Below are 18,434 nucleotides of genomic sequence, written 5' to 3'. Positions count from 1 at the left end.
TAATTTACCCTTCGGAGTCAAGTAATTAGGCGCAATTTTGACTCCCTCACTCACATACGCATACACTCAAGAACACACACCCCACATAGTGTGTGCGTGTGTGTGTGAATGCGGAAGTGCAGAATTGCGCCCGATTCCTTCACTATGACAATTTACCAACTAGCCCAACAGCAAATTTTACCATGTAATTTACCGATCCTCAGCTTAACGTGCAGCATTCCCATCCTTCGAATGCCTGAACAAGCTCCCGCGCGACCTCCCACTACGAGTGCGCCAGAGGTCGTGGCGCGCTGGTGCAAAAAGCCTCGAACCACCCGCGACATTATAAAAACGTTGTCGCGCCCCTGGAAAACGACAACGGACAAAAGAAACGAGACGCACCCCCTCAAAAACGCTGACATCTGCACGCGCACGTCGTCACCAACTGTACTCAAGCGTTAACAAAGACGGCCCTTAGTATCTCGGGCACACAAATAAGAATAGACAAGACGGCGGAGTAAAATAAAGGAAACGACAGCTCCAGCACAGAGGGTTGTGGGGGGAGGAGGAGGTGGCGGAGGGCCGGAGCGTTGCGGATTATATGCGAGGCTGCAGGGAATACGCAAGCTAGCAGTCGCCGCGAAGTGGAAGATGAAGAATCCGAGGAAGGGAGTGGGGGGGGGGGGGGGGGGGGACGTGGCGGCGCGTGGCACGCGGTCGTCGCTGTCAGTTCTGGGGCTCTGTGAGATGACAATGAGCCCGAGCTCTTTCTGTGCCACATGAGGACGAGGGAGAGAAGGAAAGGGAGGGAGGAGGGTGTAGGCGACAGCAAAGCATGGAGGCCTCAAGGTTCGCGGGTGAAGTGCAAATGGGGGGAGGGGGGGGGGGGGGGTAACACGCTTCTGGTGAGGGGCTAAAAACTGTCAGGAAGAAGGTACGGGGGGGGGGGGGGGGAGTACTTCAACTGGTGCACGTGGTAAAGGCATCCATTTCGCAAAAATGGCAACGCGAGTCTTGCTGCTGCGCAGGCTCCTGCTGAGGAGAGCTCCGACTTGAGCTCCACGTTTGGCGACGCAACAGGGCTGCGACGTTGTGCCTTTGGTTTGAAACGATCGAGTGGAACACGCCCTGCGGTGGGGGGAGGGTGTGGGAGATTGGCTGTGACTACCGTCTGTCGTCAAGTGCGGAGGGGGACGGGATGGTACGTATATATGAAATCAGCCGAGGGGTACTCGCGCTCCACTTCGCTAGAGTGCTGCGTCATTTTTAACGCGTGTTTGCGAATCCGCGAATTTTCTACCTCCAAGACGCAGAAGCAGCTGGCAACCTTTTCTACTCAGCGCACTATGCGAGTCGTTTAGAGCTACCTTTAATACGACTTGGAGAGATATATTACTGGCACATCATGTGTGCCAGCATGTATTGTGCCAGTATGTGTGCCATTATGTGTGCCAGTATGTATTACTGGCACATCATCATCATCATAATAATAATCGTCGTCGTCCTAATCGGTTTATTTAAGCCCATTGCGCGACATTGATTACCCCCGGAGATGTACTGTTACCACTGTCCTGCTTATAAACCATGCTGACTTCGCTCCCGTGACTTGTCTAATAGTATCTCATCATCTAATTATCTGCTGCCCTCAAAGGCAGGTTCATTACCATCCAACGATTATCTGTCTTAGGTTATATTTATCTTCCGTAGGTTAGTTCTGGTTAGTTCTGGATCGATAAGCTGCCGTTCTTGTCTGCCACGTTTCCCTTATATGCGGTCTGGAACAGGCAAACTCGCTCGCGCGACACATCGCTAATTAGGACTCACGGCCCAAACACTACCCACGGCTCACCGTACAAAACAGACGCAATTAAAAAAAGTGAAAAAAGAAACAAACAAACAAACAATAAAGCTAAACAATAACACACTTCACAAGTTCAAATCATTGTACTTCGCGGCAACCAATGTGATTTTAGCAAAGAAGTGCGAGTTAAATCACTTTTCTTTCTTCCTGTATTACACAGAAAAGCAGCAGAACTTGCAACGTAGAAGCGAACAGCTCATGCCGACGTCGACCGCCATCACGCTGAGACGCGCATATGACGCGCTCCTGAATCAAACTCCCAAAGCGTGCCGCCCTGCCCTCTCCGTCAAGAGAGAGAAAGAAAAAGAAACCGCAAAGGAAGGAGAGAAAGACGGCGACGCCGTTTTCTCGAGGTTTCCGCGCAAAAACTCGCTGACAAAGACGAGGTCTTCTTAGGCACGCGTGCCGCAGAACCACGCGCGCGCGCGCGCGCGCACCCGAGCCTGCCGTGAGCGCGAGCCGTGCACGAGAGGCGCGCCCGGGGTTCCAGCAGGCAGTGCTATAACGCTGAGGAATGTCGGTCGTAGGGTTCGCGTCCGTTCGAGCGTCCGACCGAGCCAGAGCAGGGCAGCTGCCGCGGCCGACGACGGTCGGTACATAACAGCGAATTCTCGCTCTCCGCTCCGTTCACCGGAGCATGCCCGAGCTCCTCTTCATCTTCATTTCTTTATTCTTCATCCACGCGTTTTCATCCGCATTTCGCGGGCGCGCACGTACCGCTCGAGCCTCTAAAAATAAGCGCCAAAAACGAGCTTCCTCCGAGGTCGGTCGTCGTCGTCGTCTCATCCCCGGCCTCTGGGTTTTCCCGGATTCAAGAAGAGAGCTTACATAGCTGTATATAAGAAAGAGAGAAATATACCATGCGCGAGGCAGAGGACAGAACGAGCTGGCATCTCTCGTGCTTTGCGCCAGTTGCCTGCATATGGAGCCCTGCCGGAAGAGTGCTTTGTAGATTTTTAGTATAAAGACAGTTACTGCACTTTTTTTTCTCTTTATAAGAATTTACATCCCTTCTCTCTCTTGCTTCGTTTTCGCTTGCGTAATACCGCGCAGCCCCTTTAAGATATAGTGTCGCGCCTGTCGCGTGTGCCCCGTCAGGCTCACTTCACTTTGACAGCTGCACGCGCGCGCGCGCGTTTCTTGAGAACAAAGCACTCGCGGTTGTTTAGAGCAGCGAAAACTTAACCGCGGTGGCCCTTTCTTTTTCGTTCTTGCCGGGTCGTTAGCGACGCGGGCGAATCCGCTTCGAAAGCCACAACTGTTCCGCGCGCGATTGTGTAATCTTAATTTCTTCGTCTTGGTTCACGTTTTAATGAAGCGCGTGCGCGAATTTAGACATTCTGATTGTTTATCTTCTTGATGACCCTATTGCAATCTTATAGACTTATTCTTGCGGCTACATAAAATCGTGCTACATATATATATGGACAGCAATTAGACTTTACAGTAAATATAAACCATATATGGATAGACTAAATGCAGCGCAAGCTCACAGACCTGCAAACGAGTACTTTGCAGAAAGTCTGTGAACATTAATCAACGAAAAGTGTACGGCCATCGGCGAGCAGACTTTTTAGACATTGTATAGATTTCACAGGCCAGCTATCGTGGAGTTTCTACAGAATGTCGAAAAAGCTTTTTCTGAGGGGTAGAAGGTACACAGCTGGCAATAGGGAACGCGACTATGCGAATGCATCTTTCTTTGCCCAGTGAATCCAGGCTATCATTAGCTCAACCTCGAGCGCACTCTCAAGGTTTAGGAACAAGCCTCTAAGGCTTTGATTCAAGCGACACTATTGTCAGACCGGACGTATTCATCCTAACTTTAACCTCTTTGTGCTTTAAGCCGCACGACTTATCCTTTTTTATTTGTAGCAACTTTTCGTATATACTCACTGACAACTGAAGAATTCAGTGAAACATCACTTCATAAGTGTCAGAGTACTCCTTTAATTTAACGAAACTCTGGCGTGCAAGAACTAGGGAATAACAAAAAAAAAATTTCGCGATGCGATCAAATCGTGTCAGACATCCACATATGTGAAATGTGACAGCTCCCGTTCTTTCCGTCCGCGCTGCGCCTTATCAGCACCCGATCTCCAACAGCGCCCGCCAGTCACAAGTGCATTCGCTGAAAGATAAGCAGTAAGGATGACGAGAATCGCACGTGCGAGAAGTCGTCAAGGGCGGGAACACCAGCGACGCATCGTCGTGAGCCCCTTTTATGAAAACACGAAAGAAAAATTCGCCTTTTTGTAACTCGCATTCACCACCAAGCATCAGCACTCCCATAAGAAGAGGGGCGGGACGGGAGAGGGGGGGAGGGGGGTTTACATCTCCCTTTCCTCCCCTTTATTACCGGCGCAATACGTAAGTACTGCGTCATTTATTCTACCTCCCAAGGAGTACTGCGAACGTTCTCTTACAGTACCGTGCAGCATCATGCGGCATCAGCTCTTAATTGCGTTACGAATGCATAAACGATGTAACCGAATGCGTACGTTAGAATCGGTTCGCACCGGTTGAATCCTCAATGAATCAGAACTCCGTAATGAACTAAAGTAATGAACTATAGTAGTAATGAACACTACGTTGTGACGCTGAAACTCATAATGGAGTCACCAAATAGCTCCCAGCGTTCATTTTAATTCGTGGTGTATAACGACCAGTTGTGACCTTAAATACATTACTGGTTCAACGGGGGCGCCTTTCACAGTTCTTGTGTCGGCTTGTTCTCATTTTTTGTGCCCGTGGTTTGCTGCGCAATAATCCTTTAACGTAATAACACCTAGTTACCGATTAATGACTAGGCGGGGAGCATTCGCAAAAAACTGACCATGTATACGCTATACGATGGCCGAGGCACCTACTAATCACAAACAGCGCACGACCCTACAACTCTGGCCCTTGACTTGTTCGTCATGCACTGTTTCAGACGCTCTGACAGCTACAGCGTAGCAGGCATACAAAGCGCGAACGCACCAAATAGGCCACTTTAGGCATTAAATCGATCTTTGATTCGTCGAAGCCAAGGAGCTCCCTAGCCTCCGCAGCAGTGCACGGAATTAACGAGAAAGTGCGCGGACTGCGCGCCATCTGGAGGCGCAAATGAATCGTCGGCGGTCGTGCGTGTCAGCACGCGCCTGCTGTCTTCGGAGCACGGAGCGAGGTGGAGACACATTTCGGCGGGGGCGACACGAGCAAAAGCGGGCCACGAGCGCGCGTGCGACGTTTTTTGATAACAGTTTGCACAAGCGCGCGGCGGGGTTTTCTTGGCGGAAAAGAACGGAAGGAAACGTCAGGTCGGTGGAGCAGGATGCGAACCCGGGCTGCGGAACGGGGGCTGACTCGCTCGACGCCCCAGCCGTTATGGCCCGCCGAGATTTCCAGGACGGGAAGACGTACATTTGCCGAAAATGCTGAGAGCAGAATCGTGTATTACGTTTAGCTGTTCCTTTTTCTTTCTACACCAGGCTTTTTTTCTGAACCCAGCCAGGCTTCGCTGACCATGGCTGCTGCTTCTGCTGCTGCTGGTAGTGTCTTTCTGAGTAGCTTACACACAGAAAAGAAAATAACTCGCTGCTTTAACCACGAGGCCACAGTCGCATGCATACTTCTCACGTGCCAATGCCAATAGCACTTTGAGACAATTTGCATGTGCGTCATGCCGCGCAGCACGTGTGACAGTATGTGTGCAGAAAAGCACGTGCGCATCTCAAATAGTTTTATAGCATTTAATTGACCGGCAGGATAGAATGGAACCTACTTTAGTGATTCTGCAGCGTAGCAAACCGGACATGAGTCTGGTCGGCCTCCCTGCCTTTTCATGCTTCTCTCTGTCTTTCTCTCTGATTCTCCACGGGTGACCGTATGCGATCATTTTCGATCGATTTAATTCCGTCATGATCACCATTCACCGCAGCGCTGCAGAAAGAGGCTCCTGCTCTTCTGCTCGACATTCCGAATAGACCAAAGTAAGCCGATTTCGAATTACAACCGTAATACTTCGGAGAATCCTTACAAGACAAATGGGGTCACAGGAGGATGGCGGCTTGTAGTGATTAACATTGACAGAACGACGGAAGCTTCATTCCTGAAGCGAACGCTTCGACAAGGGGATGTGTCTTTATCACGACAACGACGTCCCTGCCACGACAGCTGTTGCCCTGACGGTGACAAGTACGTTTTTCGAAAACTTTGGCGCCATACTGGAGTTCGCTTTGCTCGTCGACTGTTTATCTATGAACTGTTTTATTTATGTTTTCGGTCTCAACAGCGAACACTTAAAGACGTTTCTGTATTTAGTTCTGGACAGCTTGCTACTACGAGAACCTTTACGAGCGAAGCTTAATGCATCTACAGCCTCCACTGAAGGCTTTCTCAATATATGAGTGTGCTCATAAATTTCCACATTTGAAACCATCGCTCGTACACATGATGCGTAAACGACGGCCAGACGTCTAGACTAACGCATGGACCGCGAGGAAGTCCTTGTGCGGGACATGCGCGGTGCTCAAGACCTCTATTTTGTCAAAGCTTCACGCACCTACCCTTACTAACCTTTTCCCGAATACGCTGCACAAAGCCATGAATGTTCTGTATATGCGCCATGCAATGGAGCTGGTGCCCGACGTCACCTTGTGAACGCAACCGTGGGCTACAATGTAGGGAGCTGCATTAAGTTCCTGTTGTAGTTAAACAGAGGAACAGCCCATGAGACAGGGCACACTGAATGAACGGAGGAAGCACTGACTCTCAACCAAGTGTTGTTGCGAAAGAGGCGCTAAACCTCAATATAACAAACATCAAGATAACGAAATTCTCGATATAGCGAAGTGTATGTAACTTCTTGTCCATTAAACATCATATAAAGGCGGCGCAAGGAGAGAGGGGGAGAAAAACACGTGAAGTGCGAAGCATAAAAGACAAAAAGACACATGGGTGCCTATTATACATATAAAGGAAACGTGATTTTCTTCAAGAGTACAGCGATACCAATAGCGCACTCACGCATTTGTCACCTTAGCTGTCGATGCAAAAAAAAAAATAATAATAATATATTTCGCGCGCACATTGGTCCCCATAACGCCGTAATATCACGCAGGGATTGAACAATACGTAACTACCACAACGGGAACTATGGGCTACAAGGTGGCTATATACACTCCCCTTTATTAAACTGGCGTGTTCTGAGCTGCTCCACTTGAGTGTGTTAATCTATGTGGGGAAGCAAGCAGGCGATACACATTAGTGGCAGCCGTAATCACTGCAGGTGAATTACTCTGTAATTGCTATTTATGTTTCACTAAATTAAGAAGAGCAAAGGCGAGGCTTTTTCTTTGCCCCCTTATGGCAGAATAGAACGCAAGGACCAGCCCTGCCTCAATGGCACTTCGGAATATCCATGCCGCCCAGAATAGGTGTCTAGCAAGGAATATTGAGTATAGCTTATAGGCATATTAGCTTGATTCCCTTTTTATTTTCGTTGCTTTCCTTTTATCTTCTTTGTCTCAAATGAAATATCCATCTTATACTTACGGCTCGTCCTGCGTCTACTCCGTCATCTTACGTTCCAACTTAATTTTGCGCTTAAGTAAATTAAGTGGTGTTCTCCGGGTCACGGAGTGAACCCGACATTCGCCAGCAGCAGAACACCATAGTTCTGGGCCGCCGCAGCGAGTTTGGAAGAAAGGGTGAAATTTACACCACACACAAGGTGGCCCGAATGACTGCCGTTCTTCTGCCGGCTGGTCAACGAAGTCCAGCCAGGTACAGCCGCACAAGGCGGTCATAACTCGAACGACCGGCATACACGCACGTAGGGGAGGAACTATACCTTGACTCGGTCGTAAACGACGACGGAGTCCTCCGAGAAACGAGCGCACATATAGCATAATACTACTTTATGTATGCGTTCGCGCACGCGCAAGCGCTGCTAACGTCACGCCTTGTGAAGGCATGTAGAGAGCGTGATCAAGCGGCTAAAGTGCTGCTATCAATCGTATAACAAGCGAAGTATGTAGCGCACGGTCCAGCCCTATAGAGATCGCACACGTATGCATGATGCAAACAGTGCCGAGTTCCGCAGTAAACTACCCCCGTCACCTTCTAACGAAGTCAGTCCTTTCCTTCCTTCTTTTCCTCCTCCTCCTACTCCTCCAGTCATTGTCGTCATCATGAAATGCAGTCATAAGTCCGCAATATATTCAGTTTGTGCAGGGGAGAAGGAAGGGAGGAAGGAAGATGTGTAAGGCAGATAGGTTAACCAGGTTGAGTGTCCGGTTGGAGAAGCGCTAAAGTAAAGCATGGGATAAGGAAATGGGACAACGAGATGAATATCTCTATGTAGCCTGTGTGAGTGCAGAATGGTGAGCGTTTTCGACGAGCGGTTGTGTCTGAATGAATGTCCTTTTTGAAGAAATGCCACTGTGCGAGTCTCTTTTTCTCGCTTGTTGAGCTAGTTTCACCGCATTGCACTGCTGCTCACTACTGAAGGCAATGTGACAGCAGTGTCGTCAGTGTCGTCAGTGGCGTTTGATGCAAAAGCGTTTGACAAGGCGATAGGCCCTTCTCGAGCAAAAGCTTGAAGGCTCACGGTATCAGTAAAACATTGAATTTTATCTCCTGGTGCGGCCGGGCACCCTTGTATTAAAGAGCCAGCACACGTGCACTGTACCACGATATTTCAGGCTGAGTGTGTATGCTTCAAAAAAAAAAAAAGAGCGATGCTTTTTTTTCTTTTGTTTCGGCTGCATCCGTAGATTTTAAAATTTGCCTTGCGATTGCGTGTGCATCGTTTGCTGGTGTAGTTGTACACGTATCATACTTTTCAGAATAGCGGATTTCAGAACACGTAGAGGGGAGCAGTCGCGTTGGTGGCACCACCTTGTGGCATTGACTTTAGCCAAGGAGTATGCAGTTACAGAGACGTAACTGCAATGACCAACCATATTCTGCTTAGCGGCTGGTGTAAAACGTCAGCAACGACATAATTGTTCACATACAGTCCATTCTTTTTTTATTTTTGTTCAACCCATTCATGCAGCTGCGGCTGATACCTTGGCTTCCGCGAAGTGAGGAAACAAAGCTGTGCCGCTTACGCCTGGGCGTTGCATTCCCCAACGCATGCACATGTGTGATTGGAATGGTTGATAGCACCGAGTAGAATGACTGCGGTGTCGAGGAGACTTTATGACACCTACAGCGCTACTTCCCATCTTTTGAAAATGAAAGACATGACCTCTGCACAGCTCGAAATCAGTTGGATAGAAAACCGTTCACCTTGAACAAGATCTTCGGACCATGGCCTCGCATATCGCAGCTACAAAAGGTCACAAAAGCGTTGCTGCGGTTTTTGAAATCTACTGGATTGAGCGGCCGTCTGTGATCCGGACTGAGTAGCCGTCTCTGAGCAGAGAACTCGTACTACGTTGGCGATATCCACAGCGGACTTTCTCTTCTTCTCTTAATCTTTCCCTCCTATTTTCCCTTCCCCCAGTGTAAGGTATCCAACCGGGTTCAGTCCTGGTTAACTTCCCCCCTGCCTTTCATTTATCGTTTTCTCCCTCTCTCGTTTTTAAACTAGAACGCCAATGCAACGCAAAAAACATTTCTAACACGTCGTGGTTGGACAAATCGACGCAAGATGTCGCTACCGGCGCACGATGTCGCCCTGTGCAGTTTGGTCGCCATACCGATATGCTCGACGACGTGCTACGGGTGTGTTGAAGACGTACGTACCTGGTGGACGAACACGTCGGGGCCGCCGTCGTACGGGGTGATGAAGCCCCAACCTTTGGCCACGTTGAACCACTTGCACTTGCCCCGGCGCCGCGCATCTGCGCCGACGACGCCGCCTGGCGGAGGGGACACGGCTGCTCCACCCCCGCTCCCTGTAAAAGTGCCGCAAGAGGGCGCGCAACGTCAAACGCGTTCATCAAGCAGGCTAGGTGACTCACAGTGGAATCTCGCTGATACGACTCTGCATAATACGTTTTTCGGGATAATACGTTTCTTACTTTTCCCGATAATGCGATTTGGTTAGATAATACGTTTATTGATGCGATATTCGGATCATACGCTTTATTTTTCCAGTTCCCGTGAAGATCGTATCAACGAGATTCCACTGTATTTGTCGCCGCCCCGTTTCAAAAGGGATGGCTCTAAACATCACATTGTGTCGTTGAGCGGAATAAGGGCAGAAACATCGTAATCATCATCATCATGCAATATGGCGACACACAGCGCAGCCCCTTTTTGTTAGGTTTAGTAACGCAAACGCTCAAGCTCGTTACCTAAGGACAGCAAGTATACCAGCGTGGATAGACAATAGCCGGGAAAAAGCACATATGGCGTCGGAATTTCAAACTGAACTTTAATGAGTATCACAGAAGCGTTTAACTGGAAGAATAACAAAAGCAAAACGGAAGTCATATTATGGGAAGAACCTGCATTTCGTGTGAACAAATCATCACCGCGAGCAAAAGAAGGGTCCTCGGCCATAACGTATCCGTGTGCCGTTCCAGACGTGTATTCTGTGTATGCAGCTCGACTCTATCTCCACCACCGGTTGAGCTAACATGATGTGCAACTATTTAGCGACCGTATTTTATGGTACAACGCAGCACGAAAGAAGAACGTAGACATTTCTGTTTCTACAACTGTTAGGCGTTGTTCTTGCTAAACCTGTATTCGCAAATTTCATTTTTCTTTACTATCTCTTATTCGGCAATTAGACGTCTGATCTTTGCCGCTGTAACACTTAATAACGCAGCGAGAATCCAGAGGTGCAGCTCATGTTCTACGCTCCTGGGTCCTTTTCATGCGCATTAAACCTCTTTTTCAAACAAGCGTGACTGCAGGACCGAATCTCGTAACGATAACTTTAGTTTTCATATTATTTTCACCCTTATTCAGTGGCTTGGATACCGAAGGGCCACCGTTATTTCTGAAATTGTCACTCGGTGCGACTTCTGCCTCCCCCCCCCCCCCCCAAACAAAAGAAAGAATATTAAACTAAATCGAAGAAGAATCGTCACAGGACCTGTCTCTAGCATGAACTGGACCAGTATAAGTTGGCATATAAACCTGCTTAATTTTTCTCTATGAAACTTACAAAATATGGATGGCATAAACGTTGCCTAGATGACATACTTATGTGTTCCCTACATCATATGTCGATCGGCTGCAATGGTACTGGCAGCCGTCGATATGAGACCTCGACACATAAAAGTCCGCGCTTGTTCATTTTAAAAAAGAAAATTCTGTCTATATATAGACAGAATTTTATTTTTAAAAATGAACAAGCGCGGACTGTGTCGAATGCATGCTGCCTCGCCGATATAGCCCTGAGGCACAGTTTACGGTGTCATCAGCTGAGCCCCGACGAGTTAAGATCTTCATTACTGCAAAGACAAAGAATGCAGCATGCAGGACACGACCGGCGACGTCTCAGCCCGCCGAACATCACGGCATCAGTTTTCGTCGACACGCTCGGGTGCGTATAGCAAGACAGGCACGTGTCAAGCCAATCCAGCAGCCACATGTTCGTCAAGCCTCTCCCGTCGGTTGAGTCAACCCACAACACCACGTGAGCACCAGATGAGCAGCAGTGCTGCACCCCATTCTGTATAGAACGCGGGGCGCGCTGTGTCCCGTGCCGGCGGTCGAAATGTAACGCTCTGTGAAACTTTAAAGCGCTCGCGTGACGTAATCAAAGGCGCCTCGAGAGGTCTGCGCCCTGTCGCGCGGAATTTATGGTCGTAGGCACTCACCACCAGAACGCAGCGACAATAACATGACTCACGGAAAAATTTTTGCTCACGTCGCCAGGAGCATGGACGCAAATAAGCTGTGAGTCACCGAAGCATTTAAAAACGCAGTTGGGTGACGTCGACCGCCGAGGCATTCCGCGAAGAAGCCACTGTTCGTTTGATGATGCCAAGAACATAGTTGTCTGGCCCACGTTACAGCTACATTAAACGTGACACTACTGTGTGAGCGTAAGATCCAGAATGCAAGCACGTTATAAAAAAAAAAGAAGTCACTAGCGCTGTAAATCCGCGAATCACACTGCGCGTGTTTACAGGTTACGTAATTAAGAAGCTTTGAAAAGCCTCTTCCCAGTCAGAACTGCGTTGGTGTTGGTATTAGGTGAGCTCGGAGTATCGGTATCAGCGCTGGTGGTTTAATTCACCGAAGCCCCCGTCACAACTCGCCCAGTCTACTGCGCGTATATGCCTCTACTCAATTAGCCGCACCACGAGTCTGTGTGTATATCCTCGCGAATCTCGTAATGGGCGATAGCAGCAAGACAGAGCTGATGCGAGAGAAAGGGTCGGGGCTGACGGGAGAGACCAGGAATGGCCAGGTCAATGCTGGCCAGAACCGAGAGGCATGATTGGTAAAGGAGGAAGAGGAGGAGAAAGACAGAAGTGGAGGAGAGAACCTCGGAGAAGACGCGCTGGCTGGCCTGACCGCCAGCCTTCCGGCCATTCCGCCAGCGATCGCATGCCGCCTCGGAGATTTAAAAAAGGAAAAAAAAAGTAAGAAGAAAGACTACTTGGGAAACCGATTGCGTTACGGGCTCTCCGCTGACCTTGCAATGGGACCACGCGCTGTACTCACAGACGCATGCACACACATACGCACGCACACAAGCTGTCGTGAATGCTACTGGCGTGCGCGCACGCGGGTACAGAGGTGTGTCGTCATCGCGTCCTCGGTGACTCCACCTAGTCATAGTGTAAGAAGCGCGTAAGCCCCTCCGGGATGGGGGAGGAGGAAGAGGCCCGACGATGCCGATTGATGACGAAGGAATGCGAAGCCACGGCCAACTGCGCCAGCACCTGCGCGTGCGTACGCCGCGGCGTCTTGGTAATGCGCCATGCGAGTCGCTGCCTTGTAGGAGAAATTAAAGGCTATACAACCTCCCTCTTCTAGATACAGAGTGTCATACTGTACCCGTGTCGTCGTTAGTCGGCGCCTTGTGCCTGAAGGCGACGCACAAATGAGTTCGTTTTTGTTCGAGTAACGCACGCAGTGTTTAGATGTCGATCAGGGCGTCTCGAAGAAATGGGGAAAAAGCGAATGAAAACTTTGTGAAATACGTATTGGCCGCTTATAACGAGGTACGTATACAGAGAGGAAGAAAGGTTGACGACAACGCGGGTGGCTTGTGGTTTTAATTCCAACAAATATTTCGAATGAAAACGTATTAGTAAACAAAAATTCATCAAGAGTGCTTCTTCTTGGCCGAGATCGTGATTCGACGTCGGCGTCATAGTGTCATCACGTCATTCTCATTTACTCGCGTTGACAGTGGGGAACCGCGTAACATTTTGCGCCATACGTACTCAACCGCAAGCAAGCGGTTAAAACCTGAGCCGACTGACGGCCACAGTGGTTCCCAAATATGATAAGAGTCAGCTAGCCCAGTTGAGAGCCAAGTTCAGCCAGCGCTAACCGCACTGACCATCGTACCATACACAAGAAATTGAAACAGGCGGACGTTTATACCGAGTGTCGTAGAATTCTGGCCGGTAACGAACACAGTCGACTTTGCTAAGAATCGGCTTTCGAGCGCAAGTAATGAAACGCGCACTTGGAAACCTTTTTTGCGACTTGACGTCCCCCTCCCGCCGACACGAAGAAGCTAATAAAAGCACATCTTAATAATTTGCGTGTGCGGACTTAAGAAAAACCCAACGTAATTTACATCAAGCGCATACGAAAGCATGAGTAAGTTTTCCTTCGCGCAGGCGACCTTCCCCGTCGATTTTCCAAGCATTATGCCCAGCCGCCATCTAATTTGGACAGCAAAATAGCCTGCATCGTCTTTTACTTCGATCGGTCAGTCTTCGCGAAGCTGTCTCCTTTGCAGGCTTCTTCAGAACTGCATAGGAACGAAACTCATGATGGCCGCTGTCCGCTTAGCCGTCTACGGTGAGTATTGTTCGCAACACGGCCACCATAGTGCATCTAAGAAGCACGCGACACGCTATACAAGATCGTCGGGTCCTTTGAGTTCGACACAAGGGCTGTTAGAGCACTCACAGGAGTCCGCATGTCGTACGCATGAATCATATTGTACGATGCGAAGTACAGGATATAGATGATGGAGCGATAGAATTTTCTGTGTGCCGCTTGCCGTACAGCATGTTGCAACACCGCCTGCAACGCTCACCGTTCCGGCATGCGGCTAGCGCGAGTGATGAAGTACGGAGACGGAACCATTCCCATGTGAACCTGTTCTCCGTGGTTGCAGAAGTGACCTTATGTCTCCTTATCTCGCTGGAATGTCTACCCGGGGAACAGGAAATTCCGATCGTGCTTCCCTCTTGACGTTTTAGATCAAAACTTATTTACATCAGTGGCATACACTTAGCGAAATAACTTCGGTGATACTGAAAAGTTTGAAACCGTCGCGGGTTTTCGCTACCGGAAGAAGAATAGGCATGCACAGGTATATTGAGCATTGCCCTATCAGCCATTGGTCCAACTTCACCGCAATGCACCAGGGTAACTCAATGGGCAGTACCCTCAAAAAAACAATATTTCAAAAGCAAAGGTAGGCGAAAATTATGGATCTAGCCAAAGGTCCTGGCCGAATCACTGCAATAGAACAACAGGGAAGTTACGACTATGTGCCGTAAATGCGTATGTTATTAGAAGGGATTAAACCACTCGACATTGCTAACTGCTTGTCGCTGAAACTTGGCGTATTTCTTGAAATACTTTTCAAAATGCAATGCGTACGTTACTAGGAGGAAGTACTCTCACGACACTGCTAACTGAATAATGTTGAAATTTGACCTATCTTTTGGAATATCTTTGAAAGTGCTGCTCATTGAGTTGCACTGGTGCATTGCGGTGAAGTTCAACAGGTGACGAAGGGGAAGTGTCTAATATTTCCGGGCACGATTGATCGGCTATGCTGTATCAGACACTGAGGGCTTTGAATTTGTATACTGTGGTGAACAGCACCCCAGACGAACGCTCAAGAAAGAAACAGAAAACACACGCGCTGACTTACAACTAACGATTTTATTCCCAATGACGCGGAATATGTAGCATCCATGTCCCGCACAAATATGTAAACCAAATAGCAGAACACGAAGGAGAAACAGTAAAGCAGAAAGAAGATGAGAAAGAGGACAGAAAGACGTCGAAAGTTTCAAGCCTTGTCACTATGTTGCAACAACTGAATAAAAACACCATAAAAATGAACCAGAGAACCGTTCCCCAATAACGTTAGCGACGACTTGACTCGGCGAAGCGCGGACACGTCCGAGCCCGAAAATCTGGGAAAATTGCGTCAAACTGTATACAGCGAGGTTCCGAGAAAATGAGGACGTCGCTGAACGCTACACTTAGGTGAAAGCGTAAGAAGAAAGAAGATGAAAAGAGAGAGAGAAAGGAACTGCTGTAAAAAAAAAGTGTTGATAGGCGTCGGCTTTCCTCTGGAAAATCTAGCCCTCTCTGCGAATTTGCCCCTGTTTTTTCCTTTTCTTACATACTTACTTCACCATCCTCGAGTAATCGCCTCTTATATACTATAGCGTATAGGGCTTCTCAGAGCGCGTCGCTTCAACGGCTTCGTCTAGCCGTTCGCGAAACAAGAAACAGGAATCCCGGTTGTTTAGTTGGTCGCAATGCTCGACAAGAACGGGTCACGTACTTATAGGGGCCGTTCATTTCCGCGTTGGTGGAGCTAAGAGTCTCACACGCCCCTAATAAAGGAACATCATCATAACATTCTCTCTTTCGCGTTCACTCCGGTTAAATCCGAGCGGTAGAAGTGTTTAGCGACGGGCCTGCCTGGAGGCTAGAGGATTTGGCTTCTTGCGGCTGAGCACGGCCCGTAAGGTTTGGTAGCATCTCAACAGAAAATCAATTGAAAGTAACAAAAGGTCAACAGAAACTCGCCTTATCTTTGACAGTTCTTGCAAGCGCGAGGTCGTGGGTTCGCTTACGTATCGCGACGGTCGCATTGCGATTGGGACGCAGCGCTAAAGGACACTCCAGTAAACAAATATTTTGGTGCATGTTGAAGAAGCCCATGTCACTTACGGGATTATTAAGTATTGCCCCTCTAGGGTGATTACGCGCGATTCTGGGGCTTAAAATTCCCGAATAAATTTTCCTTTAGCGACATGTTATTAACAGCTGCGTAGATACTCTCGTTATGAACGCTAGGACCGAATTACGTAAATATTTTTTTCTTCGTGCTTTATCCTTCTTGTCCTTGTGACTGGCTGGCACAACGCCACGTCAATATTGCTATCGGCAATATCTGCCAACTCGACGCGATGGCTTATGAAAAGTGGATAGAATCTAACGAAAACAATCCTTACAGAGTGTTGCTGTTTTTCACCCGCGAGATTACGGGAAGTTTGGCAAAGAAACAGTGGCGCACCGACCGGAAGGGGGAGGGAGCGGTGCCCACCTGAAGAAACAATTGAGAAATTAAAGTATTCATATAACCGCACAGGCCGGACCTTGCTACTAGCTACACAATATGTAGCTGTCATATAGGTAATACAGTATAGCCCTTCAAAAGCAATCATCGAGTTCTTGCTAAAACTTCAAGGCCTCCGCAGACGACTATATTGGGTGCGCTAACTTACGGAAGAGTTTACGTAGGTATATAGACAAGAAAATTAACCTTTCGTTACCTGGGCAATTTCTCTCAATGATTCGAGATTAAAATTCTCGGAAACTGGCCTACACGAACATCAGCGCGAGCCGCTATAAACGCGTCGCTGTGTTATTTCAGAAGATATCGCGGACTGTGTTACAAGTTTTGATTGTGCACTGTGTGACGTAAAATGTATTCGTGGGACGTTGACACTGTGCGTGACTACGCAACGCCTTCGCAGACTGTGTGACAGTGACCACAGGGATAGCTCTGTACTGTTTCTTTGACTGCTTCATTTTCTCTCAACTTTCGCACCCCTGTCCCTCTTCCCTGGTACAGGGTAGTCAACCGGAGACATCCTCTGCGTAACCACCCTGTCTTTCCTTTGCCTTCATCTCTCTCTTTCGTTCGCAAGTGTTCTTTGTCATTGGCCGGTCGCCTTTTTTGGCTAATGATGTCCTGCTTCAGGATTGGTCGGAACTTTCTCTTACGAAGAATTAAAGCGTAAGAGCTTTTTTTTTTCTTCGAATACGTGTCCTGACTGCAGGAGCCGTGTACGCGATAACCTTGCAGGAAGAGCAGGTGGAGCGATTGTCATTCAATCCTGACCTCAACTCCCTACAGCCACACCTTACAAAAACAGTTATAGAAGTTCTGTTGTCCTTCTGGTAACTTTTTATTGTCCTCAAACTACTTTTTGTTGAGACGCGCCTGAATATATCGCGCATGCCTTTTGCAATCGAATACTCCTTCAACAACCATGCACCGCTCCATTTAGCGCTCTTCACGCTCGAACCTTTCAAGCCTAAAACATGAATTGCCGACTATCCCGGCGAAGCTAATATCGGAAACCTCCGTGGCAACACACTGCATGCCAGGTATCCGACTGTATACCCACACCCCGGCGTCGATCGCAGGAGAAACCTGCGCGACGAGCATTGAACACGAAAGTGTGCCAGAAGGTCCGTTTTTTTTTTCTTTTTGTTTCTTTTTGACTGCACTGACCGCGAACACGAACAGAGGAAGTGGCCTTTCTCGCCTTCCGCTTCCGGATTTTTTCTCTTTCCCCTCTTCCGGTGGGCCACAAAGGGACCATGTCGCGCCGCGCCCCGGCTTTCTTTCCTCCCATCTGGGAAGCACCTGTACTCACTCGCACGAGCACGGGATGCAGCCGCGTGGCCTTTCTCCGTCTCATTGCCTTTTTTTTTCCGCACACGGGTCCTCTTTTTCGCGTCTTGGGCGCAGAAAATCAACATTCGGCACGCTTTTTCTTTCTTCATTTTTTTTTCGGTCTATGATCGTCCTGCGTAACGTAGTACGGTCAGGGGCGCAATCACACACCGTCGCCGACCGCGCCCCGCTTTTTCTTTCTTTCCTTTCTTGGCGACGGTTGCGGGACGTCCGAGACGGCTCAGTGAGTCCCCGTCTACAGCGAACCTCCGGTTTATACGTCCGTCACTGGGCGCTCCCCTGCAAGATGTCAGTAGAAACGTCTTTTCGTCAACACGCCCAGCTCTTCGCAATCTGCCTCGAATGTATACGGACCGTCCGCCTTGGAACGGGCTTGGAACGAACTTTCTGCATTTTCTTTGTCACTGCCTATATAGTTTATAGGGATTATTATTATTATAGGGCAGCAAGGATTTACAGAAAAGTTAGTCTGTACCTTGAAACAAAGAACAAAGCCGTAATCAACGACAAACACGACACAACATACCGCGAGAGAAAGCAAAGAACAAAGGAAACTGAGCTAGGATTTACAAAAAAAAATCTATTAATTTAAATGTTCACATTTTCCCAGCGGCATCGAGAATGTGATAGGAAGTAATTGTCAAGTAAAATATCGAGAAAACAACAGCAGCAGCTACGTAGGAAGTTAAAATGCTATCTTGTCGCAGTTTAATGAAATTGAGCAAAATTAAGTGAAGTGGGAGAGCAAAGAGCCGCTTCCTTCGC

The 18,434-nt window shown here is 48.5% G+C and overlaps 1 protein-coding gene across 4 annotated transcripts in view; it reads right to left on the bottom strand.

Moving 5' to 3' along the window:
- Positions 1-18,434, bottom strand: part of LOC119461215 (protein lin-28 homolog) — a 176,917-nt gene that overhangs the window by 61,214 nt on the left and 97,269 nt on the right. For all 4 annotated transcript variants that reach the window (XM_037722439.2, XM_049672045.1, XM_049672046.1 and 1 more), the window contains one exon: positions 9,581-9,732. In XM_037722439.2, coding sequence (XP_037578367.1) covers positions 9,581-9,732 — 152 coding nt within the window. The remainder of the gene's footprint in view (positions 1-9,580; positions 9,733-18,434) is intronic.

The sequence above is a fragment of the Dermacentor silvarum genome, chromosome 8, assembly GCF_013339745.2.
Source record: "Dermacentor silvarum isolate Dsil-2018 chromosome 8, BIME_Dsil_1.4, whole genome shotgun sequence".
NCBI lineage: Eukaryota > Metazoa > Arthropoda > Arachnida > Ixodida > Ixodidae > Dermacentor > Dermacentor silvarum.
Note: the sequence above shows the minus strand (reverse complement) of the source record. Positions and strands in the feature narration are given on the sequence as shown.